General features: G+C 40.6%; 1 protein-coding gene across 7 annotated transcripts in view; it reads left to right on the top strand.

The window, feature by feature from the left end:
• LOC103351311 (uncharacterized) overlaps nucleotides 1-13,121 on the top strand; it is a 37,827-nt gene extending 24,706 nt beyond the window's left edge. For all 7 annotated transcript variants that reach the window (XM_089314220.1, XM_089314218.1, XM_089314221.1 and 4 more), the window contains 3 exons: nucleotides 5,524-5,650; nucleotides 5,895-5,987; nucleotides 9,456-13,121. In XM_089314220.1, coding sequence (XP_089170346.1) covers nucleotides 5,527-5,650; nucleotides 5,895-5,987; nucleotides 9,456-11,590 — 2,352 coding nt within the window. In that variant the 5' untranslated portion in view covers nucleotides 5,524-5,526 and the 3' untranslated portion in view covers nucleotides 11,591-13,121. The remainder of the gene's footprint in view (nucleotides 1-5,523; nucleotides 5,651-5,894; nucleotides 5,988-9,455) is intronic.
• The last annotated feature ends 4,748 nt before the right edge of the window (nucleotides 13,122-17,869 follow it).

Genomic DNA, 17,869 nt, shown 5'->3' with positions numbered 1-17,869 from the left:
TGGAGATCCTCTGAGAGTAATCTGATGTTTCTCTCTTGCACATTTTAGAATCTTTTCTTTATGTTTCACTGTAGTGAGTTTGATTACAATGTATCGTGGTGAGGATTTCTTTTCGTCATGTTTATTAGGGGTTCTATGAGCTTCCTCTACTTGGATGTCTCTGTTTTTCTCCAAACCTGGGAAGTTTTCTCTTAGTATCTCACTAAAAAGGCCTTTTAATCCTTTCTGTCTCTCTATGCCTTCAGGAACTCCTAGAACCTGAATGTTGGGTTTTTTAATAGTATCCTGTAGATTCTCAACAATATTTTTTGGATTTCTAATTTCCTCTTCATTTCTTTGGTTTGACTGTATACTTTCCTGTGCTCTGTCTTCTAAGTCCGATATTCTCTTTTCTGCTTCACTGATTCTGTTTTTAAGGCTCTCAAATGCATTTGTCATTTGATCTATTGAATTCTTCATTTCATTTTGATTTCTCTTTACTATCACAATTTCATATTCTACTAGTTGCTTCATTTCATTTTGATTTCTCCTTAAGATTTCATTTTCATGAGAGAGATTTTCTACCCTGTCCAGTAAGGATTTCTGTATTTCAAGAATTTGTTTTTGAGAACTTCTTAAGTGTTCTTGTCATAAATATTTTGATATCCATTTCTTGCATTTATTCTATCTCTTCACCTTTATAATCTTGAATTGGGGTGTCTTATTCATTTGGGGGCATCATAATGTCTTCCTTGTTCTTGTTTCCTCAGTTTCTGTATATGTTGCTTGGAATTGTGGAGATATTCTTTGGTTTCTTTTTTTTTTTTTTTTTGATGTGGTGGTTTTTCTCATTATACTATCACTCAATTAAGTGGACTGGCTGCTTTTGATGGATCCTTAGAGGCTTGTGATGGGTGTCGCCAAAGAGCTATGTTTGGTTCTTCAGGTTTAACGGTGACACTCCCAGGTAAGGCATGGTAAATTTTCTCTCTTCCTCTCTCTCTCTCTCTTTTCATTCAGAAGGGATTAATTCTGCACAGCTGAGCAGAATCGAAGGCAGTCAGTGTCTGAGCTCTGGCCCCTGTGGGTATTATATTTGTCTGCTCTACCCCAAGGACCACACAAAGGATCTGTGCAGTCCTCAGTGTAAGCTCAGTTTCCCCTGCAATCTCCCACCAGATTGCTAAGATTGCCAAGTTTGGGGTGTCTCCTGAGAGTACTCACTCTCAGGCACTCCATGAATTCTCACACACCCTGTTTTTTTTTTTTTTTTTTCACAGTCACAGTTCATAAGCTCCACACATTCACTAGGTCCTAACCTCCTGTTATTTCTCCCCACCAGAGTCAGGTTTTTCTGCTTAGCTGAGGGCGGGCGCAACCCTGAGGTGGTGCAGCTTTTATGTATGCCCAAAATGGTGCCTGCTCTTTGTCTTGCTTGCCTTTGTAAGGTGAGTGGAGAGAGAGAATCGTGTCCTTACAGGTTTATTTTATTTTATTTTTTTCTCCTATTTAGCCTGTTGGACTTTCCCCCCCCATGGCTTCAAACCTCATTCCCTCTAGGCTCTTCCTGCCACTTCCCCGCCTTTGTTTTGTGCTACTGAGGTTTTGTCTCACCTCCCTTTCCTGCGGTGGTGTGTGTACTCGGCAGCTGGGGTCCTGATCTGTGGGCACCCATGCCCTCCACGTAGGTCCACCATGTCCCACTAGTTCTGGAAGAGTTTCTTCTGCAGTTTTTTCCCCTAACTCTTCACTGAAACTACAGTGTTTCCACTTTTATTAAACTATCTTTTCCTGGACTATCAGTGTGCTCCCTCCCTATTCCACCATCTTGGAGGACTCCTGCCTCCTGTATTCTAATAGTCCTTCTTGGTAGCTCAAGGAAGTTTTGCCAGGATCTCTGTAAAAAAGATGAAACAAATTATTTTTCAGGAGAAAAGTGCTTTGTGTAGTGTCACATGATTTGTAAACACCTGGCACCCTAACTTCTGTCTAATGTTCTCTATCTTGCCACACTTAATTAAAAAACATTTATTTTCAGATCCATTTCAGAAATTGTCACCAGTTCAAATAGTACTGCTTTAGAAAACTTTCCTGAGCATGTCTTCCCTTTTGCTACTAATGCTATGTTTGGAGTGTGTGGCTTCAAAAAGCATATCTTGAGGCCGGTGCTGTGGCAGAGTGGGTTAATGCCCTGGCCTGAAGTGCCCACATCCCATATCAGAACGGGTTCAAGACTCGGCTGTTCCACTTCTGATCCAGCTCTCTGCTATGGCCTGAGAAAGCAGTAGAAGATGATCCAAGTCCTTGGGTCCCTGCACCCACATGGGAGACCTGGAAGAAACTCCTGGGTCCTGGCTTCAGTTGGTGCAGCTCTGGCCATTGCAGCCATTTGCAGAGTGATCCATTGGATAGAAGATCTCTCTCTCTCTCTCTCTCTCTGCCTCTCCTCTCTCTGTGTATCTTTGACTTTCAAATAAATAAATAAATCTTTAAGAAAAACAAAAAGCATATCATAAAATTTTTCCCCCTTTCAGTCATTCTTCTTGAACAATATGCAGTATACATGCAGCTACAGAAAATTACTGTGAACCTTTATCCTGCTTTCTGAGATAGTAAAATTATATTAAATTAGATTTCATGTGATCATAAGCTTCTTAAAATATAAACCAAAAGAACACAGTGACCATATATAAGCCTAAATGTGAAGAACAATCTTTTGGTCTCCAGATAATTTATTTGTGTGAATCTCAGGACTTTTTTGACAGGCAGAGTTTGTGAGAGACAGAAAGGTCTTCTTTCCATAGGTTCCCCCTCCCCCAAATGGCCGCTATGGCTGGCATGCTGTGCTGATCCAAAGCTAGGAACCAGGTGCTTCCTCCAGGTCTCCCATTCGGGTGCAGGGCCCAAGCACTTGGGCCATCCTCCACTGCCTTCCCAGGCCATGGCTGAGAGCTGGAATGGAAGAGGAACAACTGGAACAGAACCACTGTCCCAACCTGGACTAGAACCTGGAGTACCAGTGCTGCAGGTGGAGGATTAGCCTAGTGAGCCACAGCACCAGGCTACATACTATCTCTTCAACAGGCAGGCCCCAGGGTTTTTCAGAAGATAATTGTCAGAAAAAGAAAATCTGAGAAGGCAAATACTTTACAAATTGTCTATTTCTGGGGCTGGTTCTGTGGCATAGCAGGTAAAGCCACCGCCTGCAGTGCCAGCATCTCATGTGGGTGTCAGTTTGAGACTCAGCTGCTCCACTTCTGATCCAGCTCTTTGCTACATCCTGGGAAAACAGTAGAAGATGGCCCAAGACCTTTGGCCCCTACTCCCTTGTGGGAGACCTGAAAGAAGCTCCTGGCTCATATCTTTGGATCTACACAGCTCCAGCCATTGCAGCCATCTGGGGAGTGAACCTGCAGTTCAAAGACTTCTCTTTCTCCTTCCCTCCCTCCCTTCCTCTCTCTCTCTCTCTCTTTTTCTCTGCCTCTCCTTCTTTCTTTGTGTAACTCTTTCAAATAAATCTTTTAACAAATTGTCTATTTCTATCACATTTACTGGTATCTCATGGGGTAAGTCAAGTGAAATTCAGGGTCTTTTTTTAGAAGATTTATTTATTTTTTAAAGAGTTGTACACAGAGAGAGGGAGAGGCAGAGAGAGAGAGAGATGTTCCATCTACTAGTTCACTCCCCAGTTGGCTGCAATGGCCAATGTTGTGCCAATCCAAAGCCAGGATCTAGGAGCTTCTTCTGGTCTCCCACATGGGTACAGGTGCCCAAGGACTTGGGCCATCTTCTACCACTTTCCCAGGCCATAGCAGAGAGCTGGATCAAAAGTGGAGCAGCTGGGAATCGAACCAGTGCCTATATGGGATGCCAGTCTACAGGCAGAAACTTTACCCGCTAGGCCACAGTGCCAGCCCCAATCCAGGGATTTGTGAAGGGAAAAGGTCTATTTAGAATCATTACTGGTAAAGTACATTGCATTAAATATACATTCTGTGTATTTGTTAGCTTTCTTTAGTATAAATAACGTAATGTTTATCTCTGATAACCTCATTTATTTGAACACTCTTAATATTTCTTTTTATTTTTACACTATTATTTTAAAAATTTGTAGATAATGCTTTCATTAAACCAATGATAACTTGTTTATTCTTTGCCACTTTATAGGTGGGTGCATTTTCCTATGTATTTCCATTTTTACAGGTTTATTCCTCCACAGTAAACCTGATGTTTTCTTGGTTAATGTATTTATTGTTATTTATTCATTCTATCATATTCTTTTTTTCCCACTGTTCAGTGCAGAAGGAAAGGAGAGGTTTTTTTTTTTTTAATATTTCATTTATTTATTGAAAGAGTTGCAGAGAGAGAGAGAGAGAGAAAGTCTTCTATCTGCTGGCTCACCCTCCAAATTACTTCAAAGGCTGGAGCTGAGCTGATCCAAAGCCAAGACCCAAGAGCTTCTGGGTCTCCCATGCAGGTGTAGGGGCCCAAGGACTTGGACCATGTTCCACTGCTTTCTCAGGATACAGCAGAGAGCTAGATTGTACGTTGAGCAGGCAGGACTCAAACCAGCACCCATATGGAATGCTGGCACTGCAGGCAGCAGCTTTACCCATTATGTCACAGTGTTGGCCTCCAGAGTTTCCTTTGAACTCTTGCCATTCACCTTCTCTCCCAGGTATGATTCTGGGTCCTACACATGTTTCTAAGAGGAAAGAAAATTAATATATCACCTGTAAGTGTTTTTTTTTTTAATTATTCCTCAGCTTGTCAGGTGTTTAATGCTAGTTTATTTATTTATTTTTAGATTTTTTTAAATTTATTTGCAAGTCAGAGTTACAGAGAGGCAGAGAGAGAGAGAGAGAGAGAGTCTTCCATCTGCTGGTTCACTCCCCCATTTGCCACAATGGCCAGAGTTGCACTAATCCAGAGCTAGAGGTGGGGCAGGACTGAAGCCAGGATTGAGGAATGAAATCTAGGCCTCCTTCATTGGTGACATCACCATTGCTTCCTCAGGTCTGCATTATCTGGGAGCTAAAAACTAGAGCTGGCATTGGAAATCAAACATAGACACTCTGAGATGGCATCATAAACACTAAGCTAAATGTCTGCCCTGTCTTTTAATATATTTTTTCTCTGACATATTGGAAATGATATGCATGGTGTTTTCCTGGAAATTATTTTCTGTTCATTCCCATTGTAGTTTCACTGATGGCTTCTTGCCTTTTTTTCTCAATGCTTCTGCATACTTCTCCTTAACATTGCTCATTGAAGAGTCAGTGTTGCCCCTCTTTTAGCCTGCTGTGCAATTCCCCTTGACAGATGTGGCCTTTGTGATTTGAACCTCCTGTTTCCCTCCAGTTTGGGCATTTCTCACAGCCTGTAGATAATGGGTTTGACCCTGTTGAATGCTCTGTGTGGCTTTCTAAACACTCAAGTCTAATGTGAAACCATATCCTTCCTTTTTCCTTCATATCCATACACAACTGTCAGTGTTTGTTTTGTGACAGAGTTAACATGTTGACTGTAAGTGTGATGTTACAGGTGATGATAGCATTTGAAGACCTGGCTGTGTACTTTAGCTGGGAGGAATGGCAGAACATGAACAATGCTCAGAAAATCCTGTACAGAGATGTGATGCTGGAGACCTACAGCAGCCTCTTCTCCTTGGGTGAGTTACACCCATCACATGCCCAGTGATAACATTTTCTTGCTATTTGACAAGCAAGGGAACACTTTATAATGTTTAATATTGGGCAGGATTAGAATTTGAGTCCATGAATAATCTGAATATCTACCATCTAACAAAAGATTCAAATTGGAACATTTGTTGTATAGCTCCTGAACCAAGCTGTAGTCCTTTAAGTAACCCAAGATAGGGATTTCACAAAGTCTTACTTTGTTTCCATTAATAGGGCACTGCATTACCAAACCTGACTTAATTTTCAAGTTGGAGCAAGGAGCAGAGCCATGGATGGTGGACGAATGCCTGAATCAGAGCCTTTCAGGTCAGTCTGCACATAACAGACAGGGAGGCCAAAGCAGAAAGTGTGCAGATGTTGACTGGTATTCTTTCCATTAATTTTTCTCAACCCTTACTCCTGATGACAGCTGGTTTTGTGCATCAGACACAGGCATTTAGAGATACCAGTATCATTCTAACTTTTGTTCTTAGTGAAGATGTTCTTTGATTAAAAAAAATCCAGTCATCTCCTGATGTTACTAAGACTTTTATTTAGGTTTGATACATTCCCCAAATTCTAACTTGTTCTTCTCTATACTTTCATACCTTTTCCTTCATGTACTTACTAGTTCCTTCAGTGCTTGTTAATTAGGCAACATACAGAAACTTATTTTTTAATCTTAATGTTTCTGTGGGTTTTTTTTGTTGTTGTTTGTTTGGTTTTTTTTTTTTTTTTTTTTTTTTTTTTTTTTTTTTTTTTTTTTTTGACAGGCAGAGTGGACAGTGAGAGAGAAAGACAGAGAGAAAAGTCTTCCTTTACTGTTGGTTCACCTCCAATGGCCGCTGCAGCCAGCGTGTTGTGGCTGGCACACTGTGCTGATCTGAAGCTAGGAGCCAGGTGTTTCTCCTGGTCTCCCATGCAGGTGTAGGGCCCAAGGACTTGTGCCATCCTCTACTGCACTCCCAGGCCACAGCAGAGAGCTGGCCTGGGAGAGGGTAACCGGGACAGAATCCGGAGCCCCAACTGGGACTAGAACCAGGTGTGCTGGTGCCACAGGCAGAGGCTTAGCCTATTAAGCCATGGCACTGGCCTGTTTCTGTATTTTTTTTTAAAGATTTATTTATTTATTTGAAAGTCAGAGAGAGAGAAGAAGGAGAGGCCGAGAGTTAAAGAGAGAGAGAGGTCTTCCATCCACTGGTTCACTTCTCAATTGGCTGTCATGGCTGGAACTGTACTGATCTGAAGCTAGGAGCCAGGAGCTTATTCCAGGTCTCCCACATGGGTACAGGGGTCCAAGGACTTTGGCCATCTTCTACTGCTTTCCCAGGCCATAGCAGAGTGCTGGATTAGAAGTGGAGCAGCTAGGACTTAAACTGGTGCCTGTAAGTGATGTTGGCACTGCAGGTGGTGGCTTTACCAGCTATGCCACATTGCCAATCCCCAGAAACTTATTTCTAACTCATTGCTCAGATTGAGTTCCCACTCATGATTGTACCCAGGCATAGAACTTGCTCAGGACTGAATCAATAAATGTGAACTCTGTTTTTTAGTCTCTTTCCTTTTTTTATCCTCTGTGCCTCTCAAATAAATAAGAAAATTATAGTCTGTTGGAAACATTTGAGGAGTGAGCCTATAGTTGGCAAACCTCTGTTTCAGTCTGTCTTTATCTTCCATTCTGTCTCTCTGACTCTCAAGTAAGTAAATAAGGAAATGCTAAAAGATGGTCATGTGGCCAGCACTGTTGTGCAATAAATTAACACCCTAGCCTGAAGCACCAGCATCCCATATTGGGCACCAGTTCGAGACACAGTTGCTCCACTTCTGATCCAGCTCTCAGCTATGGTCTGGGAAAGCAGTAGAAGATGGTCCAAGTCCTTGTACCCCTGCACCCGGGGGAGACCCAGAAGAAGCTCCTGGCTCCTGGCTTCAGATCAGCACAGTTCTGGACGTTGTGGCCAACTGGGGAGTGAACCATTGGATCAAGACCTTACTCTCTCTTTGCCTCTCCTCTCTCTATGTAACTCTGACTTTCAAATAAATAAATAAATCTTTAAAAAAAAAAGAGATGGTCATGAGTAAGCCTCTGTGCTGTGACATCAGAAATTATGAAGCTAGGAATGACACTGTGGTGCAGTGTGTTAAAGCTCCAGCCTGCAGCACTAGCATTGCATATGGGTGCCAGTTCAAGTCCCAGCTGGTCCTCTTCTAATGCAGCTCTCTGCTAATGCACCTGAGAAAAGAGAAGAGGTTGGCCCAAGTCCTTGACTCCCTGTACCCATGTGGGAGACAAGATATTCCTGGCTCCTAACTTCATCTTGGCCCACATTGCTTGTTGTGCCCATATGGGGAGTGAACCAGCAGATGGAAGACTTCTCTCTCTCTCTCCATAATTCTAGCTTTCAAATAAATAAAGTAAATCTTTGAAAAAAAGAAATCATAAACTAAGCATGAACTTATATAAAACCTGAAAATAAGTGATCCTAGACTCACCAAGATAGTAATGAGCTTTTGAGACCCAAGGTCAAGTAGCCTCATGGGTTTATTTTGAGTGGCTCAGATTTCATTAAGGGTGGAGTTTGAAGTATGATTTCTCTCTTATTTTTCAGTATCATTGAAAAAGAAGCAAATAAAAAGATAATAAAAGCATAGGAAATGAAGCTTTCAGTGAAAATAGGAGGCAGCTGATCAAAAGCCTCCAGAAATTCAAATTATCACACAGGAATGTTTCTAGAAAGAATTTAGAGGCAGTAACCAGCACTGATGATTTCAGAATGAGCTAGAAAACACTTTTCAAAGAAGATGAGCACATCCCGGTTTGCAGAAACAAATTCTCCAAACTGATTGGGAGTGCTTAACTAAAGTGGTATATTGGGAATTTTCTGTACCTGTTGTACTTCTGAGATGCTTAGGAATTTGGGGAAGCTGTCATAGAGTAGAGACCAAGCAGTTTTTCATTTGAAAAATCCCACAAATGATGTTTACCTAGGAAGACTGAATGTAAGACAATCATAGATTCAAATCATTCTCCTTAAAAGTTGTCCTGCTTAAAGTACAGGCACATTTTACTCTTCTCCACCTGCAAGGAAATGATCACTAAAACTTTTTCATGTTTATGGTTGAGATATCAGAGACGCAAAAAGCACACAATTTTTATAAAAATAAACTGGAGAAAAAGGACAGGGAAAAAATGGTTGCTAGGTAGTGGGTGAATATTTTTATTAAATATTTGTCCATTCTTTAAAATATTTTATAGTTATTTCATCTTTGTGAAAGGCAAAGTGATAGTGAGAGAAGAGAGAGAGAGAAAGAGGTCCTCTATTAGCTCACTTCCCAGATGTCTGCAACACTTAGGTCTAACTAGTCTGAAGCCAAAACTCTAGAATTCATCTAGTCTTTCCTGGTGTATCACAGGTTCCCAGGCACATGAACCATTATCTGCTTCCTCCCAGTTTACATAGGCAGAGAGCTGTACTGAAAGCAGAGTAGCCAGGGCTCAAACTGACACTGTTTTGAGATGCAGGCATCCCACACATCATAGCACAAATGTCATTCTACCATCCTTGACAAATTCCCATAGTAAAAAGGATCATGTTTGAACATTGGGAAACCTCATGGTATATTAATGTATTAAAGAGAAAAACCATATAATGGTCACAAATAAGTACCTCGTACTGATTTTGTGAAAATCTTATGCCACTTGGATAACAAGTAACTTCATTCCCTTTGCATGAGTATGCCAGGAGAAACAGTTACATGTGATTCAGTGACATGATTGCTTTTTTCTCATTTCAGTGGGCATGAAAAGGGATGACCTGATTAGGATCAACCAGGAAAGTCAGGACACAAATCTGAATCAGGATTTTATGAAAAATAACAAGACATCAGCTCTCAAGAGAGTTGAATTAAGAAAGACCCTTACTTTAAATTCAAGCCATATTCCAACACTGATTATTAAAAAGGGAATCTATTCAGGATTGAAGCCTGAGGAATGCAATAAATGTCACACTGTGTATCCCCCCAGTGGGCCTAATCAACTACAGGGTGGAGAGAAATTTGATAACACTAAGTTACCTGGAAAATCTCTCCAGTTCTGTGAGCCTCTTAGTCAGCATGACAATATTCACATCATGAAGCAGCCATTTGGACCCACTGGACAAGCAAAAGTCTTCACAAGAAAGATGTCCTGTAAATCTGAGAGGGTTCATATGGCAGAAAACTGTAATAAATCAACTGTCACTTTTGGAAAAGCAACTCAAAAAGAAAAGGCTATCAATGAAAATTCTAGCCTCAATATGCATCAACAAACTCACACAAGAAAGAAATTTTATATTAGGTATGTTGAACCTGTCATTCACCAATCACATCTTGCAATAAATCAGAGACTAAATACAAGGGAAAAACTTTACACATGTAACCCTTGTGGAAAATCACTCAGTATTAATTCACCTTATGAATGTAATGGCTGTGGGAAAGCCTTTGGACAAAAGTCAGTCCTCAGGAAATGTCAACAAATTCACACAGGGGAGAAACCTCATGAATGTAGTGACTGTGCAAAAGCCTTTACACAGAAATCATACCTCATAAACCATCAGCGAATTCACACAGGGGAGAAACTTTATAAATGCCTTCATTGTGGAAAAGGCTTTCTGTGGAAGTCAGTCCTCATCGTACACCAGAGAATTCACACAGGGGAGAAACCCTATGAATGTAATGACTGTGGAAAAGCTTTTGGACAAAAGTCAAACCTCGTACTGCACCAGAGAATTCACACAGGGGAGAAACCTCATGAATGTAATTATTGTGGAAAAGGCTTTGGACAAAAGTCAGTCCTCATCGTACACCAGAGAATTCACACAGGGGAGAAACCCTATGAATGTAATGACTGTGGGAAAGCATTTGGAAGAAAGTCGCACCTCATATTACACCAGAGAATTCACACAGGTGAGAAACCTCATGAATGTAATGACTGTGGAAAAGCCTTTGGACACAAGTCAGCCTTCCTCACACATCAGCAAATGCACACAGGGGAGAAACCTCATAAATGTAATGACTGCGGGAAAGCCTTTGGACAAAAGTCAAACCTCATCATACACCAGCGAATTCACACAGGGGAGAAACCTCATAAATGTAATGACTGTGGAAAAGCCTTTGGACAAAAGTCACACCTCATCATACACCAGCAAATTCACACAGGGGAGAAACCTCATAAATGTAATTACTGTGGAAAAGCCTTTGGAAGAAAGTCATACCTCATATTACACCAGAGAATTCACACAGGGGAGAAACCTCATGAATGTAATGACTGTGGAAAAGCCTTTGGAGGAAAGTCAGACCTCATGAAACATCAGCGAATTCACACAGGGGAGAAACCCTATGAATGTAATTACTGTGGAAAAGCATTTGGAAGAAAGTCACACCTCATCATACACCAGCGAATGCACACAGAGGAGAAACCTCATAAATGTAAAGTCTGTGGAAAAGCCTTTGGACAAAAGTCAGACCTCATCATACACCAGCGAATTCACACAGGGGAGAAACCTCATAAATGTAATGACTGTGGAAAAGCCTTTGGACAAAAGTCACACCTCATCATACACCAGCGAATTCACACAGGGCAGAAACCTCATGAATGTAATGACTGTGGAAAAGCCTTTACACAAAAGTCACACCTCATCGTGCACCAGAGAATTCACACAGGGGAGAAACCTCATAAATGTAATGACTGTGGAAAAGCCTTTGGACGAAAGTCATACCTCATGAAACATCAGCGAATTCACACAGGGGAGAAACCTCATAAATGTAATGACTGTGGAAATGCCTTTGGACAAAATCACACCTCATCGTGCACCAGAGAATTCACACAGGGCAGAAACCTCATAAATGTAATGACTGTGGAAAAGCCTTTGGACAAACATCATACCTCATGAAACATCAGTGAATTCATACAGGGACAAACCTCATAAATGTAATGACTGTGGAAAAGCATTTGGAAGAAAGTCACACTGCATCATACACCAGTGAATGCACACAGAGGAGAAACCTCATAAATGTAAAGACTGTGGAAAAGCCTTTGGACACAAGTCAGACTTCATGAAACATCAGTAATTCACACAGGGGAGAAACCTCATAAATTTAATGACTGTGGAAAAGCATTTGGAAGAATGTCACACCTCATATTACACCAGAGAATTCACACGGGGCAGAAATCTCATGAATGTAATAACTGGAAAAGCCTTTGTATGAAAGTCACACCTCATCATACACCAGAGAATTCACACAGGGGAGAAACCTCATAAATTAAAAGACTGGAAAAGCATTTGGACACAAGTCATACCTCATATTACACTAGAGAATTCACACAGGGGAGAAACCTCATGAATGTAATGACTTTGGAAAACCTTTGGACAAAAGACAAAACTCATATCACAGCAGAGAATTCACACAGGGTAGAAAACTCATGATTGTAATAACTGGAAAGCATTTAGCCATAAGTCAACCTTCATCATGCATCAGAGAATTCACAAAGGGCAGAAACCTTATGTATCTAATGAGTGTGGGAAAGCCTTTATAAATCATATGTTATAAATCATAGCTCATATCATACCAGAGAATTCACACCAGGGAGAAACTTCATGAATGCAATGACTGTAGAAAAGCCCTTGGCAACAAGTCACATCACAGAATGCGTCAGAAAATTCACATGAAGAGAAACCTTTTGGACATAATGACTTAGAAAGGTTTGTCCCATAGTTCGGCCCTCATTGCACATCATCTAATTCATATGGGGGAAAACACTTTGGATATAATACATATGGAAAAGCCTTTATCCATAAGTAACACTTCATAAAACATCAGAATTCACATGGGGGAGAAACCATATGAATGGAATGAGTGTTGGAAAACTATGTCAAAATCACACAATATAACATCAGAAAATTTATTACATGGTGGAAATCTTGTAATAAATATGAGAAAGCCTTTTGTCCGAAGGAATACCTCATAACACATGTAGTTCAAACAAGGGAGAGAACTTAAGAATATAATGAATGTGAAGGACTTTTTCCAAAATCAACATAACCTTGTGACAGAGCCTTTTGCTGGAAATTGCATCCCATACAATAGGCACTCCCATAAGGAAGAAAGGTTGGGACCAGCGCTGTGGCACAGTAAGTTAAAGCCCTGGCCTGAAATGCTGGCATACCTTGTGGGCACCAGCTCTAGTACCGGCTGCTCCTCTTCTGATCCAGGTCTCTGCTATGGCCTGGGAAAGCAGTAGAAGATGGCCCCGCACCCACGTGGGAGACCCAGAAGAAGCTCCTGACTCGTGGCTTTGGATCACTGCAGCTCCAGCCATTGCATCCATCTGGGGAGTGAATCAGTGGATAGAAGACCTCTTTCTGCTTCTTTGTCTCTCTGTAACTTTGTGTTTCAAATAAATAAAGTAAATTGTTAAAAAAATGAAGTTCAGAAATATTATTAGTGTGACAAAAAGCCATTTGTCAGAAATTGATCATTATACATCATAAAATTCACACAAGGGGTTTCTTAGGAGTGTAATGAATGTGGAAGTATATTTTCATGGAATTCAGGCTTCATAAATATGCAACTCAAAAAGTGATATCCTTCAAGTGCAATAGACCTTAAAAATTCATAGCCAGAAATTAAACATCAGGCTGGCGCTGTGGTCCAGTAGGTTAATCCTCCATCTGCGATGCTGGCATCCCATATAGGTGTCAGTTCTAGTCCCAGCTGTCCCTCTTCAATCCAGCTCTCTTCTGTGGCCTGGGAAAGCAGTAGAAGACAGCCCAAGTGCTTGGGCCTCTGCACCCACATGGAAGACCAGGAAGAAGCAACTGGCTCCTGGCTTTAGATCAGTGCAGCTCTGGCCATTGTGGCCATTTGAGGAGTGAACCAACAGAAGGAAGACCTTTATCTCTGTCTCTCTCACTGTAACTCTACCTGTGAAACAAATAAAAATCTTAAAGAACAAGAAATTAAACATCAACTAACACCAGAGAATTCATACAGTAAAATGTCAATTTAATGAATGTGAAAAAATTCTTCTGCCATTAATCAATTCACATAAAGAGACTCAGAAATGAGAAAACATACATGCATAGAAAAGTCATGTATCATACGTCACCTCTCAATGGTTACCTGACAACTCACAGAAAGAAAAAATCCTATGACTGTATTATAATGGGAAATACCTTTATTATTAGGGAAACTTCCACAAAACATAGCAAGATTACAGAGAGAAGTCCCTGAAATATAATTTGTTTGGAAGAATTCTTTGGTGGAATCACATCTTAATGAGTATTGGGCAGTTTTCATGATGAATTGTGACAGAGAGTGGTTAACTGTTGTTCAGAAATTTTTCTCTTATACAACCTGAACTTTTGGTTTCTCATGATTGTGAGTGGAATCAAGTATATGAACTGAACTGTGCTCTCTTGTGTAAGTTTTGTTAATAAATATTTAAAAATTGAGTAACAGTTATTTCAACAGTTATTTGGAATACCATCTTTATCAATTACAAAATTATTTGTTTTATAGCCGCTTTCTTGGCCACCCAGGATTCTTTCCCCACATTATTGTAGTGCAAACCAGTGATGTGACAATAGGCATACCAAGTGACACATGTTCCAGCCATAATAGTGTACCCCGGCCCTGGATAATAAGTGTTGTGTGCAACACAAGGGAATGAGTTTGTGGTGACCTATATACCCATGAGAAATTTCAACTTATCTGTGTGTACATCTGGATTAGACTCCACTACCCAAGGTCTATTTGAATATGGAAGTAGATGTTGTTGCATACATTACCCTCATTCTTTAAAGGGACAACCTCAAACCCTATAAGTTGCAACACTCATCTGAATTTTCCTGTATTACTGAGTGCATAATGCGTTTTTCATTCATGATGCCCCTTTTCTACAGTTTTTCATTATATTTCTAATTGCCGTGAGACAAGAACATGGAATGAAGTCTATTCATGTGGTAGCCATTGCAACAGAGAAGCAGGAGCATAAATGTAGTATACTTTAAAAAAAAGAGAGATTTATTTATTTGAAAGTCAGATTACACAGAAAGAGCAGAGGCAGAGAGAGAGAATCTTCCATCCTGTGGTTCACTCTCCAATTGGCCACAATGGCCAGAACTGTGCTGATCCAAAGCCAGGAGCTTCCTCCAGATCGCCCATGTAGGTGCAGGGGCCCAAGCATTTGGGTCTTCTACTATTTCCCAGGCCATAGCAGAGAGCTAGATTGGAAGTGGAGCAGCCAGTTCTTGAACCGGCACCCATATGGGATGCCAGCACTTCAGGTCAGGGCATTAACCTGCTGTGACACAGTGCTGGCCCCTATAGTACACTTTTGTCTTAATTTAACTTTACTATAATTTTATAACCTTTTTTGTTGTATTATTCCCTGCTCTTACAGGTGGCCCTCATTTTTATTGAAAATGTGTGTTTTTATTCCTTCCGATTTACAAAGTCCTTTCTGGATTTATATAAATCTGATTTACATTCAGTTAATTCCTCAGGATACCCTTAGGAGGAACACTTTTTCTAGGTTGCATGGTTATCCCATGATAACAGGGCTACAAATGCTATGATGCATCTAGCTGCAGTAGCTCTTTTATTTCCCATCTAGATAATAGCTATGCAACTAATCCATTTCACCTCCATTACTACCCATGAAAAATAGCTCTTCATTCCTGTTTAAGTCCCCACAGCTTCTTACAAATGTTCATCAAATTAAATCTTATTATAAACAGATTTAATAGAAAATGAATGATGTAGCTGCTGGTAGTTTCAGTGAGGTTGAATGATTTGCTGTACTGCTGTTTTGTCTGGGTTATCTTTCATATTACTTAGAACTATTTTTTCACAATATTGCTTGCCTGAGCACTTTTTCCTAGGCTCCCAGCTAAACAGGTATTTGAAGACTAGATTTACTGTTAATTCTCACTAAGGACAGAGGTCCCACATGGAGAGCACAGACCTTATGTGGTCCTTGGAACATAGTGAATATTACACCTACTTGATTTAGTACTCAGGCACTGGTCTTCACTGAAGAGCAGAACTCAGCTGAACAGAATATAACTCCCTTCTGATTAAAAAAAAGATTTACCATGCCAAACCTGGGTGTGTCACCTTAGGCATACCCTTTCCCCTTGAAAACTGAACAGAACTCTCTGGCCACACCCACTACAAGCCTCTAGAGATTCACTGAAAGCAGAAAGTCCTTTTATCTACAGTCATAATACAATGATAAAAACTGCCAGAAAAAAAAATGAGTATCTTCACAAATGCCAAACAAATGCAAGAATCCAAGAAGCAAGAATAAGGAAAACATCATCATGCTCCCAAAAGAACATCACATTTCAATACTAGATCATGAAGATGATGAGATAGAAGAAATGCAAGAAATAGAACTCAAAAATTTGGTCATAAGATTACATAGAAGTAATCAAAAGCAAATGCACAAACTACTGAAATCCATGAAGGACATGAAAGAAAATCTCTCCCATGAAATAAAAATTATCAGGAAGAATCAAGATGAAAAGAATTCAACAGAATATGAAATTGAGACATTAAAAAGAAATCAAAATGAAATGAAGAATTCAATAAAACAAATAAAAAATGCAGTGGAGAGCCTTAAAAATAGAATCAGTGAGGCAGAAGAGAGAATACCAGACTAAGTAGACAGAGTGCAGGAAAATATACAGTCAAACCAAACAGAAGAACAGGAGATTAGAAATCTAAAAAAGACTGTTGGGAATATACAGGATACTATAAAAATAAACCAACATTCTGGTTCTAGGAGTTCCTGCAGGCATGGAGAGAGAGAAAGGATTAGAAGGCATTTTTAGTGAAATACTAGCAGAAAACTTTCCAGGTTTGGAAAAAGAGACATCCAAGTACAGGAAGCACACAGAAATTTGAATAGGCATGATCAGAAAACATCCTTGCCATGACACATTGTAATCAAACTGCCACAGTGAAACAAAAAGAGAAGATTCTAAAATGCGTAAGAGAAATGCTAGATTACTTTCAGAGGATCTACAATTAGACTCACAGCAGACTTCTCATCAGAAACCCTGCAGGCTAAGAGAAAATGGCAAAATCTAGCCCAAGTCTTAAGAATAAAATTGTCATCCCAGATTATTATACCCTGCAAAGCTCTCATTTGTGAATGAAGGTGAAATAAAGACCTTTCATACCAAACAGAAATTGAAAGAATTTGCCACCACTTTCCCAGACTAGCAAGATTTCTTCTTTTTTATTTTTTTTCCACTGTGGCAGATTTTATCTTTGTACTACGACTCTGTAGATAAGTGGACTTTCTGCTTTCACTGAATCTCTGGAGGCTTGTAGTGGGTGTGGCCAGAGAGCTCTGTTCAGTCTGCAGGGTTAAGGGTGTGCCTCAGGTGACACACCCAAGTTTGGCATGTTAAGTCTTATTTCCCCTTTTTTTAATCAGAACAGAAGTATATTCTGCTCAGTTGGGCTCTTCTCCTCAATGGAGACCAGTGCCTGAGTACTAGTCTCAGTGGGTATAATGTTTGTCTGCTCTGTCCAAAGAACCACACAAAGGATCTGTGTAGTCCTCAGTATAAGTTCAGATTCTCCAGAAATGTCTCTCATCAGGTAACCAGGAACCCCCAAGCTTGTGGCCTCTCCCACTGAGAGTGCTCAAAGTCCCAGCCACACCATGAGTCTTCCCACACACCCTCAGTTTTTTATTTTTTCACCATCTTGCTTCAGAAGTTTCACACAGTCACAAGTTCCTAGTTTCCTATTATTTCTCCCCACCAGAGTCAGGAGTCTCCACTCGACTGCTTGCCTGGTGCAGATACAAGCTGGCACAGATGTTATGTATGTCCAAAATGGCTCCTGCTCTATCAGCTTGCATGCCTTTGTGAGGTGATTGGAGAGAGAGAAACATGTCTGTACTGTCCCCCCCCCTCTTTTTTTTTTTCTCTCTCTAGTTTGGCTGGCACACTTTCCCTCAGAGATTTAAGCCTCATTCCCTCTAGGTTCCTGGACATGTTTGCTGGTGGCTCAGGCTACTGTGGTCTTGTCTCACCTCACTTTCCAGTTCTGGTGCATAGGCTCTCAGCTGTTGGAGTCATGAGCTGTGGGCACCACGCACTCCATGTGGGTCCACCATGTCCCTCTAATGTCAGTAGAATTTCCTCTGT

This window comes from Oryctolagus cuniculus, chromosome 15 (assembly GCF_051225735.1).
Source record: "Oryctolagus cuniculus isolate XC-2025 breed Fujian yellow rabbit chromosome 15, ASM5122573v1, whole genome shotgun sequence".
NCBI lineage: Eukaryota > Metazoa > Chordata > Mammalia > Lagomorpha > Leporidae > Oryctolagus > Oryctolagus cuniculus.
Note: the sequence above shows the minus strand (reverse complement) of the source record. Positions and strands in the feature narration are given on the sequence as shown.